A 17,233-nucleotide genomic window follows, 5' to 3' on the forward strand; every position below is an offset into this window, starting at 1 on the left:
TTCTGCCAGGATAAAGGTTGAAGGTGACTGGCCATTCGATCACATTGTCGGTTCCAGGCAGTAGTTAGCCAATATTGAGTCAGGAGGGGCTATAGCACTATAACATCCCTCTGGCCAAGGCCCTGGTCCTTGTCCCAGCCCTGATTGGGGGGGGGGGGGGAAGAAGTACATTTCCCAGGTACAAACCATTTGGGTGAAATCAGCCAGATAGATACCAGAAGCATTTGTATCTTTCACCCTTTTGACCCCAGAGCTTACTTTCTGTGTATGTAGAACTTTCCTGAAAGGTGTGGGTGGAGGAGTAGAGCTAGTAAGGGAGGTAGTGACCAAACACCAAGAAGTCTTGCTCCATCTTCAATTATTCCCCTGTGAGCTCTTAGTGCTTGATGGTCACCCCCTTGGCTTATCCCTGGGCCTGGGGTGGGGCCCATTTGGGGGCTGGAGTCCATATTCCTAGATCTTATTGGCCAACTCAGCCTGGGTACTCAGGGAAGAAAGAGTTAACTGCACAGGGCAGCTGTGTCAGGGAATAGTTCTGCTAGAACCTACCCCACTGCCCCAAACTCTGCCGCCCATTCCCATTCCACAGAGAGGGCAAGAAGAGGGAACGTTGAGAGATGTGGACCGCCAGAAGGGAAGTGTGGGTCCACGTCCTGAGAAGAGCGGTGCTTATGAGCAGCACTCATTTGGAGGTGTACTGTGGAGGGCTGTGAGGATTCCCCACCGGCTCTACGGGAAGGAGGGAGCGATATTAATGAACCAAGGTTCGAAATAAGTCTTCAGACTCGTTCCCCTGTCACCCTTCACAAAACCCAAGCCTTCAGGCTGTAGTTTCACTTTTCTCACGGGTCGGGTCGTGGAAGGAGCGTCAGTGGCCCAAGCTACAAGATGCTCCCTCTAGTGTTTTGCAAGCTCACAGGTCTTCCCCGACCTTGGAGAGGCTTCGCTTGGCGATCTAAGGCCTTCTGTTTAAGTCTAAGGAGCCACCAACTAAGATCCGCCCAGCTCTGCAGTGCCGGGGCCGAAGCTCTCTGGCCGTCAGGCCTGCCACTCCTTTGCTTTCACCTCTCCCATTGGCTCCTGGGAGATAGAGGAGGCTTTTTTCTCATAGATTGGGCGGGGCCCAATTAGGGGAGGGTTGGGTCTTTGATATCATTCTTTGCCCTATTCCAAGATGGCGATCACGACCACGCTGGTAATGCAGCGTGAAGCCGTAATTCTGCCATCACCCAAGATGGCTGCCCCCATCAAGATGACCGGGGTGTGCCGGAGGGAAAGGGGCAGCATGATGGTCTGACATGGTAAGGGACACTGCTCCATTGCGAGCCTGGCCTTGGGGCCTGGGAATGAAGAGTAGAGGGAATAGGAAGCTAGGTGAGGTCTGTGGTAGGGGCTAGGATTAGAGAATGGGAGAGATGACAGGGGTGACAGGTGGGGGTGAAGGATCAAAGACGGGGCGGGAGTGTGCCTGGGGTTCAGTCTCCCCATCAGTGCTCTCTCCAACTCTTCCTGTTCCAGGTCTAGCGTCGGACCATGTGGAAGTTTCTAGGACTGGGGAGCTGGATGATGGGGGCTGGGGCCCGTGGAGGGTAGAGGGAGCAATAGCGTTCTTGCCCAGGCTAACCTCTGCCCCTCCCGGTCCTCTGGACTAAAATGGGGAATACACTGGGCCTGGCACCGATGGGGACTTTGCTCCGCCGGAGCCCCCGGAGAGAGGAACCTTTGCCCAACCCTGGGAGCTTCGATGAGCTGCATCGGCTATGCAAAGGTGAGAACTTGGCATTTGGGTGTCTCAGGATGAAGGGGCAGACAAGGGGAGGGTCTTGAAGTGTCTAGGGATGGAAGCAGGAAAGGGGAGATCACAGCTGGGTATCCAGCGGCAGGGAGGATCAGGTGCCCGAGTGAAGTGGAGCATCTCGCTGCAGGACTGGAAAGGAGGTCAATTCCTCCAAGGTGCTTCCTAAGGGATTGAGAGGGGAGACTTCCGCTTGGGGTAGGGGTTCCTTGTCTGTGCTTATTCCTTCCCTTCCCCTCACCCTCTTCAGATGTATTCCCTGCACAGATGGAGGGAGTGAAGCTCGTTGTCAACAAGGTTCTGAGCAGCCATTTCCAGGTGCTCCTACTTCTCTGGCCCCTCTTTACTATTCCTCCTTGCCTGTTCCTGGGTCCTCTTCTCCTTTCCTTTGTACTCCAGCCTTAGCCAGGCTATGTGGGACAAATAAGGGAGGATGTGGGACTCTCTTTACCTCCCTTGCCTGTGAGACTTGTTGCTTTCATTCTGGGGACCCTCTGTATGCGTTGGAATATTTGGGATTCTTAAGAGGCCTTCTGGATGGGGAGAAGATGAAGGGTGGGATGGGATTGAAATGAAGCAGGAATGCAATGCTCTCTTCTCCACTGATGCCTCTTTCCTCAGGTGGCTCACACGGTACACATGAGTGCCCTGGGCTTGCCAGGCTATCACCTCCACGCGGCCTATGCAGGGGACTGGCAGCTTAGCCCCACTGAGGTGAGGACTCCACACACCCGGGCATCTCCCTAAAAGCCCACCAGGGATCCAGGTCTGGTGGAGGAGGAAATGTGTGTTATGGAGAAAAATGGTCAGTAACCTGATTTTCTCTGTGTCTCTTCTGAATGGGCAAGAGAGAACAGTTGTACGAAGAACCCTGTTTGTCTTTGTGCCTCCACCAGGGGGCGCAGCGGGCCGTTAATGAAATCCATTATTTGGGTTTAGGATGAGTGGTGCCATCCAGCTCAGCCTTATTATTGTCTACTCTTTTACAGGTGTTCCCCACTGTGGTAGGGGATATGGACAGCAGTGGCAGCCTCAACGCCCAGGTCCTGCTTCTCTTGGCAGAGCGGCTCCGAGCCAAGGCTGTCTTCCAGGTGACCTACAGTTCCTGCCTCCATCCATTGAAGCGCTTCCTCTTTCTCCCCCTTGAGTTTCCTGCTCTGGCAGATGGGGGCAGGGAGCAGAGGCAATAGTGATCAGAAAGAGGGAGGAAGATTTTACTTCTTGCTCTCCCCATCCAGACGCAGCAAGCCAAGTTCCTGACATGGCAGTTTGATGGAGAGTATCGGGGAGATGACTACACAGCCACTCTGACCCTAGGAAATCCTGACCTGATTGGGGAATCAGGTGAGGAATTGGGTCAGAGTTCTTTTTATCTTGGCTGCCCGTTTGCTAATTTTGGCTATGCCTCTTCATCTTCTGTACATTTCGAGGTTAGAAAAGGAACTTCTTGGCCGGGTGTGGTGGCTCACGCCTGTAATCCTAGCACTCTGGGAGGCCGAGGCGGGTGGATTGCTCGGGGTCAGGAGTTCCAAACCAGCCTGAGCGAGACCCCGTCTCTACTAAAAATAGAAAGAAATTAATTGACCAACTAAAAATATATATACAAAAAATTAGCCGGGCATGGTGGCGCATGCCTGTAGTCCCAGCTACTCTGGAGGCTGAGGCAGTAGGATCGCTTGAGCCCAGGAGATTGAGGTTGCTGTGAGCTAGGCTGACGCCAGGGCACTCACTCTAGCCTGGGCAACAAAGTGAGACTCTGCTCAAAAAAAAAAAAAAAGAAAGAAAAGGAACTTCTTGGGTAGACTGGTTACTGGAGGTGAGGGAGCAGACTCAGGTGTTGTTTCTGTGACTGACTCCATGTCTCCCCATTACCCCACAGTGATCATGGTCGCTCACTTCCTACAGAGTCTCACTCATCGGCTGGTGCTGGGAGGAGAGCTAGTTTATCACCGGCGGCCAGGCGAAGAGGGGGCCATCTTGACACTGGCCGGGAAGTACTCGGGTATGGGGTGAAGTGGAGTAGTGGGGGCAGGGAGGCAATTCTGGACTCTGCTGGGGTTCCTGGCCTGTGTCCTACTACAGTAACACTCCTTTCCCCTTGGACTTTGTTTTTTACAGCTGTACACTGGGTAGCTACATTGAATGTGGGATCAGGCGGGGCCCACGCCAGTTATTACCACAGGGCAAATGAACAGGTGAGACCACTGATCTTATCCCCCAACCCAGCAAGCCGGTTATGAACTTCTGCACCTCTGGACCCCCACAGGCCCTGCTGACTTAGTATTCTTCCTACCCGTGCTGCATTTACATTGCAATGCATGCCCTCATTCTGCTCATCCCCTGTCAGGACCCCTCTAGTCTTCACTGACACTGATCCCTCTGATCCTTGTGCATGGTTCTCAGGTTCAGGTTGGAGTGGAGTTTGAGGCAAACACAAGGCTACAAGACACAACCTTCTCCTTTGGTTACCACCTGACTCTGCCCCAGGCCAACATGGTGTTTAGAGGTGAGGGTTATTGCTGAGAAACGGGGGATGCAGAGGGAGAGAAGCTCTACCTCACTTCTGCCAACTCCTTTCTTCAGGCCCTGTTAAATAACCCAGTTGATATTCTCTCCCCCGACAGGCTTGGTGGATAGTAACTGGTGTGTAGGTGCTGTGCTGGAGAAGAAGATGCCCCCCCTGCCTGTCACCCTAGCCCTTGGAGCCTTCCTCAATCACTGGCGCAACAGATTCCACTGTGGCTTCAGCATCACTGTGGGCTGAGGTTGTCTCACAGCCAGTCCCCACAGCAGCTGGAACCTCTGAGTCAGGTGCCCCAGGGCCAGAGACTAGGCCCCTCTCCAGAGCCCACCTTGCTGGGTGACCTCTAGGTCCCAGGAACAGAGTTGGGGACAGGACCATGCCCTCCTCAGAACTGGAGCTGCCACAGGGGCAGCTGATGAGGCAGTGGTTTGAGGCTCCAACCACTACTACGAGCCCCACTATCATCTTCCCCATGCTCTTGTGGCTCTGGACTAAGGGAAGAGGATTAAGGGGTATGTCTGGCTGAATTTCTCCCCTATCCCACTTCTTTCTTCATTTCCCTTTGGTTAATCCTGCATGGGATTAGCTTACCACCCTGTTTTCCATCCCAGAGCCTCCCACGGCTGGAAAAGTAGGGCTGAAGGGCCAAATCTCTGGCCTCAGAAAGTGGGGCCCACCCATTCCCAGAAGGAGCTTCATTACCTCTTAGCCCTGAGGCTTCCTCCTTCCCCATCTTCTGTGCTTCCAGAGAACAACTTTATTCCCACAGTCACCTCCCAGTACCCCCATGACCGCATGAAGAGGCAGTTATTGCTTTAGACTTTCATTGCAACCACTGGGCTCCCTTTCCACTGGGCCCAATCTCTGGTCACAGCATTTTTCTCTTTCCAGTCTGGTGTGCCCCAGGTGAGCTGGGGAAGGGGGTGAGCCTGGGCCTCAGCTGCAGATCTCCTGGAGCAGGGGCATCATGGCAGGCAATCCCTGGATGCGCTGGATTTGGTACCCGTATCCGTCATTAATGCTCCGAAGCTCAACTAACAGGCCTAGCAGCTTCGCATATAGAAACCTTTGGAGGGAGTAGTGAGGTCACCAGAAAAATAGGAGGGAAAAAAGGTAGCTGGGAGTCTTGTCTTGAGGCCCTGATCCCCTGAACTGTCCCTCAGTGAAACTAGGTCTGAACATTAGAGAAAATCATGCTCTGGTATGACAAATTTATCAAAGGTCCCAAAAGTCCCCCAGGGGGCCCTCTCCAACACTATCATCTTTTATCATGCCCCATTTTTCCTGAACCCAGAGCTCTGAGGGCCAAGTGTGAAGAAAGCCCTGGACTTAGCTAGAAATCCAACTGTATGGGATCTGAGGGTCTAGCCTTCTAGAGCAGATTCTAGAAGGTGGGTGTGTTCTATGGTATAAAGTGTTCCCTTTCTGGCCAAACTGCCTCATGGAGGAAGTGGTGCATACCTCAAAGCCTGGAAAGATCATGGACTATTGAACCAGGAACTGGCTTTGACCATGAAACTATGAATGACCACAACTTCAAAGGAAATGAAAAATTGAAGGAATTGATTCAATGGAGAGGAGAGGAAGGGCCAGGGGGAAAGAATGAACAAGACTCTTAAAAATCTGCTTTAGTCTGGAGAGGTTGGACTAGTGAGGTGATGGATGTCATCAATCTCAGGAGTGCTATTATACAGAGCCTGTGAGCTACTACTTTGCATCTCTACTGAATAAAAAAAAATCTGGAAAAAGTGAGATGAAACAGCAGTAAGAGCACTTTGGATGCTGGAACTATGTGAGACAGGGATGGCTAGAGGGAAGGGATAGACCAAAAGAGACCTGGTTTCCCAAAGGAAAGGACAGTAAACAACATTCCTCTCAAGCTCATGTTTTTTTTAACCCCTTCCTGCCCCAGTGTGGCTTGAAGCTCGAAGCTCCCAGTCTCCCAACTTACCGATTCCGGGGTTTTGGCTGCTGGCCTTTGATGTAGCTTTGCAGAGTCAGTGCCACCTCCTCTTGTAGCTGATCAATCTCCTCTCTCTGGGTAACTCCAGGGCGGTCTGTAAGACAGGGAGCTGGGAAAGACAAGGTGGGGGAAAGGGGAAGGCCTGCACAGTGCCCTGGAGGCTGAGGCAGGTATAGACCTACTCTGCAGGTTTGAAGGCTACAAGGCCTGAGATGGATGGATTTGAGGAGCTGAGAGTTTGGGCGGAGGTGGTGGAGAAAAGTTTCTAGGCTTTGGGAGACACTCACCAGGAGAGAAGAGGGCCATGGCAGCCAAGAGCACATACTCAGGCTCCTGAAGCTGCAGTTGTCGCAGTGTCCCATGGAAACGAAAGACCAACTCTAAAAACTCTACCTGGAACCCCACTGTGGGAGACACTAGGTTTAGGAGTGTCCAGGTCACCCAACCACATGCCATACCACAAGGACACATGCCTTCTCCTGCTCTAGCACCATCTCACCATGGGTTCCGTCTTCCATCGTGTAGCGAAGAGGCCCACAGAGGAAGTTCCGCGTTTGGGGACAGAAAGTGGAATTGAGTGCAATGTGACAGATTTCCACAGCTGCTCCCTTGAGAAGGGAGATCTGGTCCTCCATGGGCAGGGACCTGTGGGGAGCAGGGAACAAGGGCACTTTAGACTCAAGCCCCAACTTCAGAGAGGGAGAGGAACTCCTAATCCTGACTGACACAATTAAAGACAAAGCTGGGGCTGGGCTTAGTGGCTCATGCCTGTAATCCTAGCACTCTGGGAGGCCGAGGCAGGAGGATTGCTCAATGTCGGGAGTTCAAAACCATCCTGAGCAAGAGCGAGACCCCGTCTCTACTAAAAAATAGAGAGAAATTAATTGGCCAACTAAAAATACACAGAAAAAAATTAGCTGGACATGGTGGCGCATGCCTGTAGTCCCAGCTACTCTGGAGGCTGAGGCAGGAGGATTGCTTGAGCCCAGGAGTCTGAGGTTGCTGTGAGCTAGGCTGACATCATGGCACTCTAGCCCAGGCAACAGAGTGAGACTCTGTCTCAAAAAAAAATAAATAAAAATAAAAAAATAAAGACAAAGCTGGGAATTTGAGACCTGGTGCTTGGAAAGGCTGAGGGATGTGTTAATTTTTGGTCAGTGACTTTTGTGGGTGGGTGGGTGTATAGTTGACTGAAGTGTCAACTTCATCTTAGGAAGTGAAGATGAGCTTCCTAAAAGATGAGCAGAAGTCACTCACCGGAAGAGGGGCAGTTCCTTGGAGAACTTGATGATTTGCTGTACCATGAAAGTGTTGATGTCTGCAAAGTGCATGAGCAGAGGCAGTACAGGGGCCAGGGCGGGCGAGGGCTGGTGACGGATGAATAGATAAGCTGGAGGCTGCAAAGATCAGAACATGAATGAGGGGTCTTGGCCCAAGGCCCTCCTTTAGGTCTGGCCTGCCTTGTCTTAAGAGGGTTCCTTGCTGAAGAGCCTGCCGGGACATGGGTTTTTGGAGAAGCCCTGTCCTCTGCACTGGTGCATGGCACACTGCCCTCTCCCTCAGGCCAGCCTCCTTGGACACCCTTTTGCTCATATTCCAGCCCAAGTCCTGTAAATGCTCACCCTGAAATGCACAAACTGTTCAAACATGGTGCCCACGTGGCGAGTGTGGGCCCCTAGGAGTGTCCGGATCAGCTCTTCCTGCTCCTTACTCAGCTGCATACGTGCCTGCTGTGCCCGCCGCTGGGCCTGCTTCACTCGCCGCAACGCCAGGGCTTCTGCTGACAATATCACTGTGCCCAGCAAGAGATGGGACAAAGCTATTGAGAGCAGCTGACAGCACCTCTCTCTGCCAGTTCCTGATCTGGGGCCCCTCAGCCGCCCTGAAGGGTGGGGGAGGGAGGAGAGTTCCTGGGGCTTCCTTGGGCTTGGCTGAAGTCCTAGCGCCACCAGGAGGCAGGGATTCCTGCACACTTTCACAGGCCTGTGAGACGCTGTAGCAGAAAACTGCACAGAGGGAAGGAAGGGGAGGGTGGAGAGTAAAGTGGCAAAGGTGTGAGGAGACATTTTTGGCTTCTAGGGGAACATTGAAGGGAAAGGGGTCTTGATATTTAAAATATCATCTTATGTTTGCATAGCACTATAATATGAAAGGTTCTGAGGTTAAATCTCACTGGCTGAAACAGCCCTGTGGTAGACAGGGCAAGTGTTATTCATATTTTTCAGAAACATAAACAGGCTTAGATTCCAATAACAGGTCCACAAAATAAGTAAAGTAGATTGAATTCTAACCAAGATCTTTTGACTTCTACAGTTTCCTTTCCACCCTTCCAGTGAAAAGTAGTATGATAGCATGGGATAAGCAAGAATTTGGGAGTCAGACAGACTTGATTTTAAATACTGGCTGTACAACTTTTTAGCTGAATGGACTTGGGCAAATTGACTTCTGTGAACTCCACTTACATTGTCTGTTAGCATAGCATCTGGCACAGAGAAAGCATTAAATTCAATTGTTAAGTACCTACTAGGTGACAGGCACTATACTTAAGAGACAGAAAAGATATAACTAGCCATGTGAACATGTAGGAGAAGAGAAGTTCAGGTAGAGGGAATGTCAAGTATGTAAGTCGTGGAAAAAAGAGTATGCTTGGTGTGTTCTAGGATGGCATTAAAGTCAGTGCTACTGGAATGGATTGAGCAAGGGAGAAAGAGTAGGAAATAAAGTCTGAATAAGGTCTAGTCTCATGGAGCTAGACCATGAGTTCATGTCCTTTGAGATGGAGAACCATTGGAGGTTTTGAGCAGAATCATGACATGATCTGATTAGTTGCTTTTTTTTTTTTTTTTTGACCAGTCAAGTGCAGTAGTGAGAAGGGGGAAAGTAGGAGAACAAGGAGTTTAATCCGATTAGTTTAAAAATGCTTGCTCTGCCCGCTATGTGCAGTATGCACTGCAGGGAATCAGGACAAAGCAGAGAGGCATAGTCAGTGGATGTGTGGGATGGTGGGGGGCCAACTCACTGTCTTTCCTCATGCCAGCATCTAGGCACTTCTGCAACCTGCAGGCAGGGCAGTGGCGCCTCTGGGCCTTGCTGACCTCACAGCTTCCAGCAAAGGGGCAGGTAGGACCAGTGCTTTTGCTAACTGTTCGTCTGTGAGAGACAGAGATGTCATTAGGGTCTGGGATGGCAGTGAACAGGCGGGTGGGTATGTGAGGGGCTGAGATGACATGGTCTAAAAGACTTGGGAATCTGGCAACATGGGCTAATCTGCGCAGTGCCCAAAAGGTCCCCAGGGGTGGGTAGGGTCCTACACATCTCAAAGATTTCCACTGGGACGCAAGATCACACAAGAAAGCCTAGTTGATGTCGTACTAGCTTGGTGCTTTGCAGATAGTGAGTGCACGAGTACTCTTGACTAATGGGCTGTGTCTATCAGACAAACGTTTGGTCTTCTCTCTGGTATTATGCCACCAGTTTATACAGAGTCGTGGTTAGCAAGATGTAGGGTGCTAGCTACAGGGCACTTAGACTCTATTTTTCTTTTTTTTAAATTTTTTAACTTTTTTATTTTTATATATTTATATTTTTTTCTTTTTCTTTGTGTCCTGTAGTTTACTTTTTGAAGGGCACTTAGATTGTAAGATAGAGGATTAATGTAGCTGGACAAGCTTGGGCATGTGCCAGGGTTTAGAGGCTAAGTAACAGGCAGTTTGTGGGGTGGTTTCTATTGAGGAGTCGGCTCTCACCTGAAGAAACCTTTGCAACCCTCACAGGTCAGGGCATGGAAGTGATAGCCTGTGGCTCGGTCTCCACACACCACACAGTTCTTTGGCTCATCTTCCCCAGTGGCCATGGCTTCAGGTGTTCAGGTGGCCGTCACAGATCCCTGAATGTGGGAGGGGTTAACACTTGACCCTCTTCCCACCAACCTTCTTCTCTCCCTTTTGTGGAGTCCCTTCCCAAACCCGCCCTGGACCTGATCCCCAGCATTACCTGTAGTTCATTGCATTTAGTCTCTGACAAACCCCCTCCCCCCCCCCAGATTTCCTACCTGCTTCTCTCAGGCAGCATGTCACCCACAGGCCACAGAATCTGGTGTGGAATGCCCCCCCAAACTCCCACACGGACCGTACTTTCCCTTTGATGTCAGCAAATGCAGTGAATGGAGTTAGGGATTATGGCCCTCAGTACCTACCTGGAAGACAAGAGTCTGTGTTATGTGGCTTCCAGTTGCTCTCGGTGCCTATGGAGTTCGAGTGCAGACCCTGGACTCGGGGCAAAGGCTGGGTAGGAGGTTTTCCCAGCATGCCCAAGAGGCTGGTTGATGGCACATGGGAGGGACTTTTGTGGGCAGGGACCTCATGACTCATTAGAGGCTTTGATCTGCAGCCTCCTTTGTACATGGATACCAGACAAGATGGGAAGAGAGAGAGAGAGAGAGAGATGGAGAGGCCCAGCAAGCTTTTTCACATGCAGTGTGTCAGAAGTAATAGAATAGGTATAACAGTTGCACAAAGCTCCCAAAAGGAAAGTTCTTAAAAAGAGACTGAGGTCTAAATAAGAGCCTATGCAGACTGGGCGAGGTGGCTCATGTCTGTAATCCTAGCACTCTGGGAGGCTAAGGCAGGAAGACTGCTTGAGGCCAGGAGTTTGAGACTAGCCTGGGCAACACAGTAAGACCCCATCTCTACAGAAGTGAAAAAACTAGCTAGGTGTGTGCTGGCACATGCCTGTAGTCCCAGCTACTTAGTAGGCTGAGACAGGAGGATCTCTTAAGCCCAGGACTTCAGGGCAACAGAGCAAGACCTTGTCTAAAAAAAAAGAGCCACTTCTTGACTACAGAGTACTGAGAATGAAATCAGAATGACCTCAGCAAACTGTGGATCACTTGAGCCCAGGAGTTCAAGGCCAGGTTGGGCAACATAGCAAGAGCCCATTTCTAGAAAAAAAAATAAACAGGAATATTTAAGATAAATAAACAAACCAGAGTAAACTCTCATTAGAGGAAGTTAGGGTTGATTTGGGAACTCTTGCATCAGAGCTGGCTTTTTGTGTGCAGTTGCATAAGACACTGCATTCAGAGGAATCTCATGCTTGGTTTAGTGCTCTACTGTTGCTGTATTGAAATACATAATGATTTTTGAACAAAGGGCCCTACTTTTTTATTTTAAGTTGGGCCCCCCAAATTATGTACCCAGTTCTGTCTGGAGTCAATTTAAAGAACTTCTAACTAATAAGCTGAATAAATTTAAGACTCAAAAGTAGAAGTCTTCACTGGAGTTGTCTAGTGCTTCATTATCACCGAAGAATATTTTTTTTTTTTCCTTTTTTTTTTTTTTTTTTTTTTATTCCCCTCCCCTCAAGCCTGCCTGCACAAGCAGAGGGCAGAAAGGAGAGCCGAAGAATATTTTTGTAAGTGCGCTTGTGTCTACATCCGTCTATCTATCTGTTTCCCCAACATCTATGAACAGAGAAAGTCATTTCAAATATTTGGATGTTTTGGGGATGGGCAATATGTTGGATAAATCCATGTTAGATAAACCTGGCCCCATATAAACTGGAATAAAGTCTTAATTCTCAGTCTTCCAATTAGAAAGTTTCAGCAGGGTTCAGAGGGTCATACCTGTAATCCCAGCACTTTGGGAGGCCAAGGTGGGAGGATCGCTTGAAGCCAGAATTTTGAGACCAGCTTGGGCAACATAGTGAGGCCGCCAGCCCTTTAAAAAATAAGAAAAATTAGCCAGGTGTGACGGTGTGTGCCTGTAGTCCCAGTTACTGTGGGGGCTGAGGCAGGAGGATCACTTGAGCAAGAAGTTTGAGGCTGCAGTTAGCTATGATCAAAACACCACACTCCAGCATGGGCGACAGAGCCTGTTTTTTAAGATCCTGTCTCTCTCTCTCTTTATTTTTCTTTTTTTTTGAGACAGAGTCTCACTGTGTTGCCCGGGCTAGAGTGCCGTGGCGTCAGCCTAGCTCACAGTAACCTCAAAATCCTAGGTTCAAGCAATCCTCCTGCCTCAGCCTCCCGAATAGCTGGGACTACAGGCATGCGCCACCATGCCCAGCTAATTTTTTCAACATATATTAGTTGGCCAATTAATTTCTTTCTATTTTTAGTACAGACGGGATCTGGCTCTTGCTCAGGCTGGTTTCAAACTCCTGACCTTGAGCAATCCGCCCGCCTCGGCCTCCCAAAGTGCTAGGGTTACAGGCGTGAGCCACCATGCCCAGCCAAGATCCTGTCTCTTAAAAAAATAAAAAAAGATTCTTCTCACAGAAGATCTTTCAGGCTGTTTGCTGTTTCTATATTATTGTCTTTTCCTATTAGAAATAAGCATTTCTTTTTCCTTTTTATTTTGCTATCATGTCTTCTGTTTCAGTTAAGAGTTACATTATAATTAATGTTTCTCTAAAGATGAGTTAAAAATCCCAAGTGCAGGCTAGAGACATAAACACACACATACACACAGAGAGAGAGGAGACTGAGTCACAAAGAGACTTGTTTAGGTTCCCAGAATGAATTGGTAGAACCCTTAATCTCAAGTGGTATAGCATCAAACTATGTATAACTTTGCATTTTGAAATAAGCTGAATTCCAGAGAGCACAGATGCTTGGATCTGGTCTTTGGGAGATGGTAAGAATATTTATGTTTATATATTTGGTTGGTGTCTTGGTGACTCTGAGAATTCATACCAATTTATTAAATCAAATATTGACTGATAACCTACCTAATATATGTTAGATACTACGGATAAAAAGATGAATAAGATGGTCTCCTGTGCTCATGGAGTTTAAATGCTAGTGGGATAGAAAGATCTTTAAACAGATATAAAGAAATATAGACAGATCAAGGATGGAGCTATGCATAGAGCATTATGGGACCACAGAAGAGGGGCAAATAATCCTGCTTTGGCAAAAGGATTTTGAGAAAGAGGCAGGAAAGGCTTTCTGGAGGAGTGACAACTGAATTGATTTTTAAATGATAATGAAGAGTTAGCCAGGGGAAAATAAAGGGCAGTCCAGGCAGAGGTTGCAATCTGAGAAATTCAAGAAGCCAGATAGACCGGGCCGTGGTGGCTCACGCCTATAATCCTGGCACTCTAGGAGGCCGAGACAGGAGGATCCTTTGAGCTCAGGAGTTTGAGAACAGCCTGAGCAAGACCTCATCTCTACTAAAAATAGAAAGAAATTAATTGGCCAATTAAAAATATATAGAAAAAATTAACCGGGCATGGTGGTGCATACCTGTAGTCCCAGCTACTCAGGAGGCTGAGGCAGGAGGATCGCTTAAGACCAGGAGTTTGAGGTTGCTGTCAGCTAGGTTGATGCCATGACACTCTAGCCTGGGCAACAGAATGAGACTGTCTCAAAAAAAAAAAAAAAAAAAAAGAAGCCAGATACAAAAAGTTGGCAGAGCTTGGTGGCTAACGCCTGTAATCCTAGCACTTTGGTAGGCCAAGGCAGGAGGATCAGCCTGAGCAATATAACAAGACTCCAGGCTGGGCACGGTGGCTCACGCCTGTAATCCTAGCACTCTGGGAGGCCGAGGCAGGAGGATTGCTCGAGGTCAGGAGTTCAAAACCAGCCTGAGCAAAGGGGAGACTCCGTCTCTACTATATATATATTTTTTTTTAATTTATTTTTTTGAGACAGAGTCTCGCTTAATTGCCCAGGCTAGAGTGAGTGCCGTGGCGTCAGCCTCGCTCACAGCAACCTCAAACTCCTGGGCTCAAGCAATCCTCCTGCCTCAGCCTCCCCAGTAGCTGGGACTACAGGCATGTGCCACCATGCCAGGCTAAGTTTTTCTATATATATATCAGATGGCCAATTAATTTCTTTCTATTTATAGTAGAGACGGGCCTCACTCTTGCTCAGGGTGGTTTAGAACTCCTGACCTTGAGCGATCCGCCCTCCTCGGCCTCCCAGAGTGCTAGGATTACAGACATGAACCACCGCACCTGGCCAGTCTCTACTATAAATAGAAAGAATTAATTGGCCAACTAATATATATATATAGAGAAAAAATTAGCCGGGCATGGTGGTGCATGCCTGTAGTCCCAGCTACTCGGGAGGCTGAGGCAGGAAGATTGCTTGAGCCCAGGAGTTTGAGGTTGCTGTGAGTTGGGCTGATGCCATGGCACTCACTCTAGCCTGGGCAACACAGTGAGACTCTGTCTCAAAAAAAACAAAAACAGGCCTGGCCCGGTGGCTCACGCCTGTAATCCTAGCTCTCTGGGAGTCTGAGGCGGGCGGCTCGTTTGAGCTCAGGAGTTTGAGACCAGCCTGAGAAAGAGCGAGACCCCGTCTCTACTATAAATAGAAATTAATTGGCCAACTAATATATATAGAAAAAATTAGCCGGGCATGGTGGCACATGCCTGTAGTCCCAGCTACTCAGGAGGCCGAGGCAGGAGGATCACTTGAGCCCAGGAGTTTGAGGTTGCTGTGAGCTAGGCTGACACCAGGGCACTCACTCTAGCCTGGGCAACAAAAGCGAGACTCTGTCTCAAAAAATAAAAGTAAATTAAAAAAATAAAAACAAAAACAAAAAAAGACCCCATCTCTACAGAATATATTACAAATTAGCCAGGCATGGTGGGATAGTGCCAGCTACTTTCGGGTTACCTGAGCCCAGGGGTTTGAGGTTACCACGAGCTATGATGATGCCATTGCACTATTAACCCAGGCAACAGAGTAAGACTCTGTCTCAAAAAGACCAAAAAACCCCCCAAAAAGTTACATATGATGGAACCACAAATGATGCATAACATTTCAGTTTGGGAGTGAGCAGAGATGAGGCTAGAGAGATGTGACATGAGGCTGAAATGTAGGCAGGGCCAGATCACAGAAGACCCCATGTTTCAGTTAAGCAGTTTGAGTCTCTCAAAAATATTTTATTTTATTATTTTTATTTATTTTTTTGAGACAGAGTCTCACTCTTGTTGTCCCGGCTAGAGTGCTGTGGCGTCAGCCTAGCTCACAGCAACCTCAAACTCCTGGGCTCAAGCAATCCTACTGCCTCAGCCTCCCAAGTAGCTGGGACTACAGGCATGTGCCACCATGCCCGGCTAATTTTTTCTATATATATTAGTTGGCCAATTAATTTATTTCTATTTATAGTAGAGATGGGGTCTCACTCTTGCTCAGGCTGGTTTCAAACTCCTGACCTCGAGCAATCCACCTGCCTCGGCCTCCCAGAGTGCTAGGATTACTGGTGTGAGCCACCGCGCCAGGCCGAACTCCTAGATCTTAAAGGAAATATATATTCAAGCTCTAAATTGTGTGGAGAAGATTATGTATGATATTATAGGTATTAACTGCTTCATTTATTCTTATTGAGCTCCCAATATGAGCAGAGTCCTATGTATTAACTCTATAAGACAGGGAGTATCATCACCATTTTACAGATGAGAAACCCGAGGCTTGGGGAGTTTAAATAACTTGTATAAAGACCAATATAGCCAGCAGTTTAGTACATGACTTCACTTGCATGTCACATAGACATCTCAAATTCAATATGTCTAAATGGAGCTCATTGCTAACCTCCCTCACAAACTAACCTCTCCTATATCGCATAACTTGCTGACTACCCCAAAATGTGAACATGGAAAGAATGTGGGCTTTGGAGCCACATAGACTTGGGTTCAAATTCTGACTCTCGCTTTTGCTAGCTGAGTTACTTTTTTTTTGCTACTTCCCTAATTGTTTGCCATGACTGAGACTCAGCTCCAGGGGGGCCTGGGAATCAGGCCAAACCCAAACCAGGGAAGGGAGGCATACCTCTTCTTCTGAGAACAGCACTGAATCCTTAGAGAGAGGCTAGACACAGAACGATATTCTGGTCCAGGGCTTCCCCTTCACTTGGCGTCCGGGGATTACCCCCAGCCTTGTTCTTCTTGGAGAAGTCCAACTTGAAGTTCTTGGAGATGGGGTTGACTTGGGGCAGACCTCCCTGAGCTTGTTCTTCTATGTCCAGAAATGCTCCGCAGGCCGGGCGCAGTGGCTCACACCTGTAATCCTAGCACTCTGGGAAGCCGAGGTGGGCGGATTGCTCAAGGTCAAGAGTTCAAAACCAGCCTGAGCAAGAGTGAGACCCCATCTCTACTATAAATAGAAAGAAATTAATTGGCCAACTAATATATATAGAAAAAATTAGCCGGGCATGGTGGCGCATGCCTGTAGTCCCAGCTACTTGGGAGGCTGAGGCAGAAGGATTGCTTGAGCCCAGGAGTTTGAGGTTGCTGTGAGCTAGGCTGACACTCTGAGCTAGCTTGGGCAACAAAGCAAGACTCTGTCTCAAAAAAAAAAAATAATGCTCCTCAGTTTCAGGTGCTCTCCCCTAAAGCAGACTGAGACTGGAATCTGACGCAGGATTCTCCTGGCATCCATGGTGAACAGGCTTCCAGGGTTAACTGATGTCCTCACCCTCTTCCAACATTCCTCTTTCAAGCTAGGGTCTGAAAAACAACTATGTTGGTTGTGACCTGGTCAGTTAAGCTCTCTGAATTTCAGTTTTCTTACCTGGAAAAAAAGAGTAATAACGCCCATTATCCAGATTTGTTGTGAAGATTAAATAAAGCAATATATGTAAAATTCCTCACACAGTACTTGGAACATGAAAGGAAATCAATACATGCTCATTCTCTTACCCTCTTCCTTTCCTTCTCCTCCACTGCTACCCTCTTCCAGATGCCAAGCCAGGAACTGGGGTGTCACCTATCTTTCTCTCTCTCCCTCATTCCCTAAAAATGACCAGATGCCATAACCTTTCATTCCTATCTTCTGGCCTCTACATGCCCACCACCTCTTAGTTGAGTTTGGGCCCTCATCATTTTCCACTTATTGCTGCATAGCCTATTAAATTATTCCCCCCACTCCCAGCCTCATCTCCTTCCAACCCCTCCTCTATGCTGTTGCTATTTCTAAAATGCAAATTTGATCATGTTTCTC

At 48.6% G+C, this 17,233-nt stretch overlaps 2 protein-coding genes across 7 annotated transcripts; one reads left to right on the forward strand and one right to left on the reverse strand.

Moving 5' to 3' along the window:
* Nucleotides 1-1,457: 1,457 nt before the first annotated feature.
* Nucleotides 1,458-10,595, reverse strand: NR1I3 (nuclear receptor subfamily 1 group I member 3). 5 transcript variants are annotated; one of them, XM_076000316.1, is made up of 9 exons: nucleotides 10,478-10,595; nucleotides 10,029-10,168; nucleotides 9,302-9,432; nucleotides 7,905-8,074; nucleotides 7,540-7,679; nucleotides 6,782-6,927; nucleotides 6,570-6,686; nucleotides 6,271-6,391; nucleotides 1,458-3,354 (listed from the first exon to the last, which is right to left on the reverse strand). In XM_076000316.1, exons 2-9 carry the CDS (start codon nucleotides 10,133-10,135, stop codon nucleotides 3,315-3,317), a joined length of 972 nt encoding a protein of 323 aa, XP_075856431.1. In that variant the 5' UTR covers nucleotides 10,136-10,168; nucleotides 10,478-10,595; the 3' UTR covers nucleotides 1,458-3,314. The 5 variants fall into 5 exon arrangements, with proteins under 5 accessions (XP_075856431.1, XP_012624031.1, XP_012624030.1 ...); XM_012768577.3 differs by lacking the exon at nucleotides 1,458-3,354 and adding an exon at nucleotides 5,127-5,385 and having other exon boundaries at nucleotides 6,271-6,376; XM_012768576.3 differs by lacking the exon at nucleotides 1,458-3,354 and adding an exon at nucleotides 5,127-5,385.
* On the forward strand, nucleotides 1,636-9,435 carry TOMM40L (translocase of outer mitochondrial membrane 40 like). Of its 2 annotated transcripts, XM_076000318.1 has the most exons (9): nucleotides 1,636-1,768; nucleotides 2,046-2,113; nucleotides 2,417-2,509; nucleotides 2,785-2,886; nucleotides 3,034-3,139; nucleotides 3,675-3,797; nucleotides 3,914-3,990; nucleotides 4,199-4,301; nucleotides 4,420-9,435. In XM_076000318.1, exons 1-9 carry the CDS (start codon nucleotides 1,654-1,656, stop codon nucleotides 4,557-4,559), a joined length of 927 nt encoding a protein of 308 aa, XP_075856433.1. In that variant the 5' UTR covers nucleotides 1,636-1,653; the 3' UTR covers nucleotides 4,560-9,435. The 2 variants fall into 2 exon arrangements, with proteins under 2 accessions (XP_075856433.1, XP_075856434.1); XM_076000319.1 differs by lacking the exon at nucleotides 2,046-2,113 and having other exon boundaries at nucleotides 1,686-1,768.
* Nucleotides 10,596-17,233: the final 6,638 nt, after the last annotated feature.

The sequence above is a fragment of the Microcebus murinus genome, chromosome 2, assembly GCF_040939455.1.
Source record: "Microcebus murinus isolate Inina chromosome 2, M.murinus_Inina_mat1.0, whole genome shotgun sequence".
Classification (NCBI taxonomy): Eukaryota; Metazoa; Chordata; class Mammalia; order Primates; family Cheirogaleidae; genus Microcebus; species Microcebus murinus.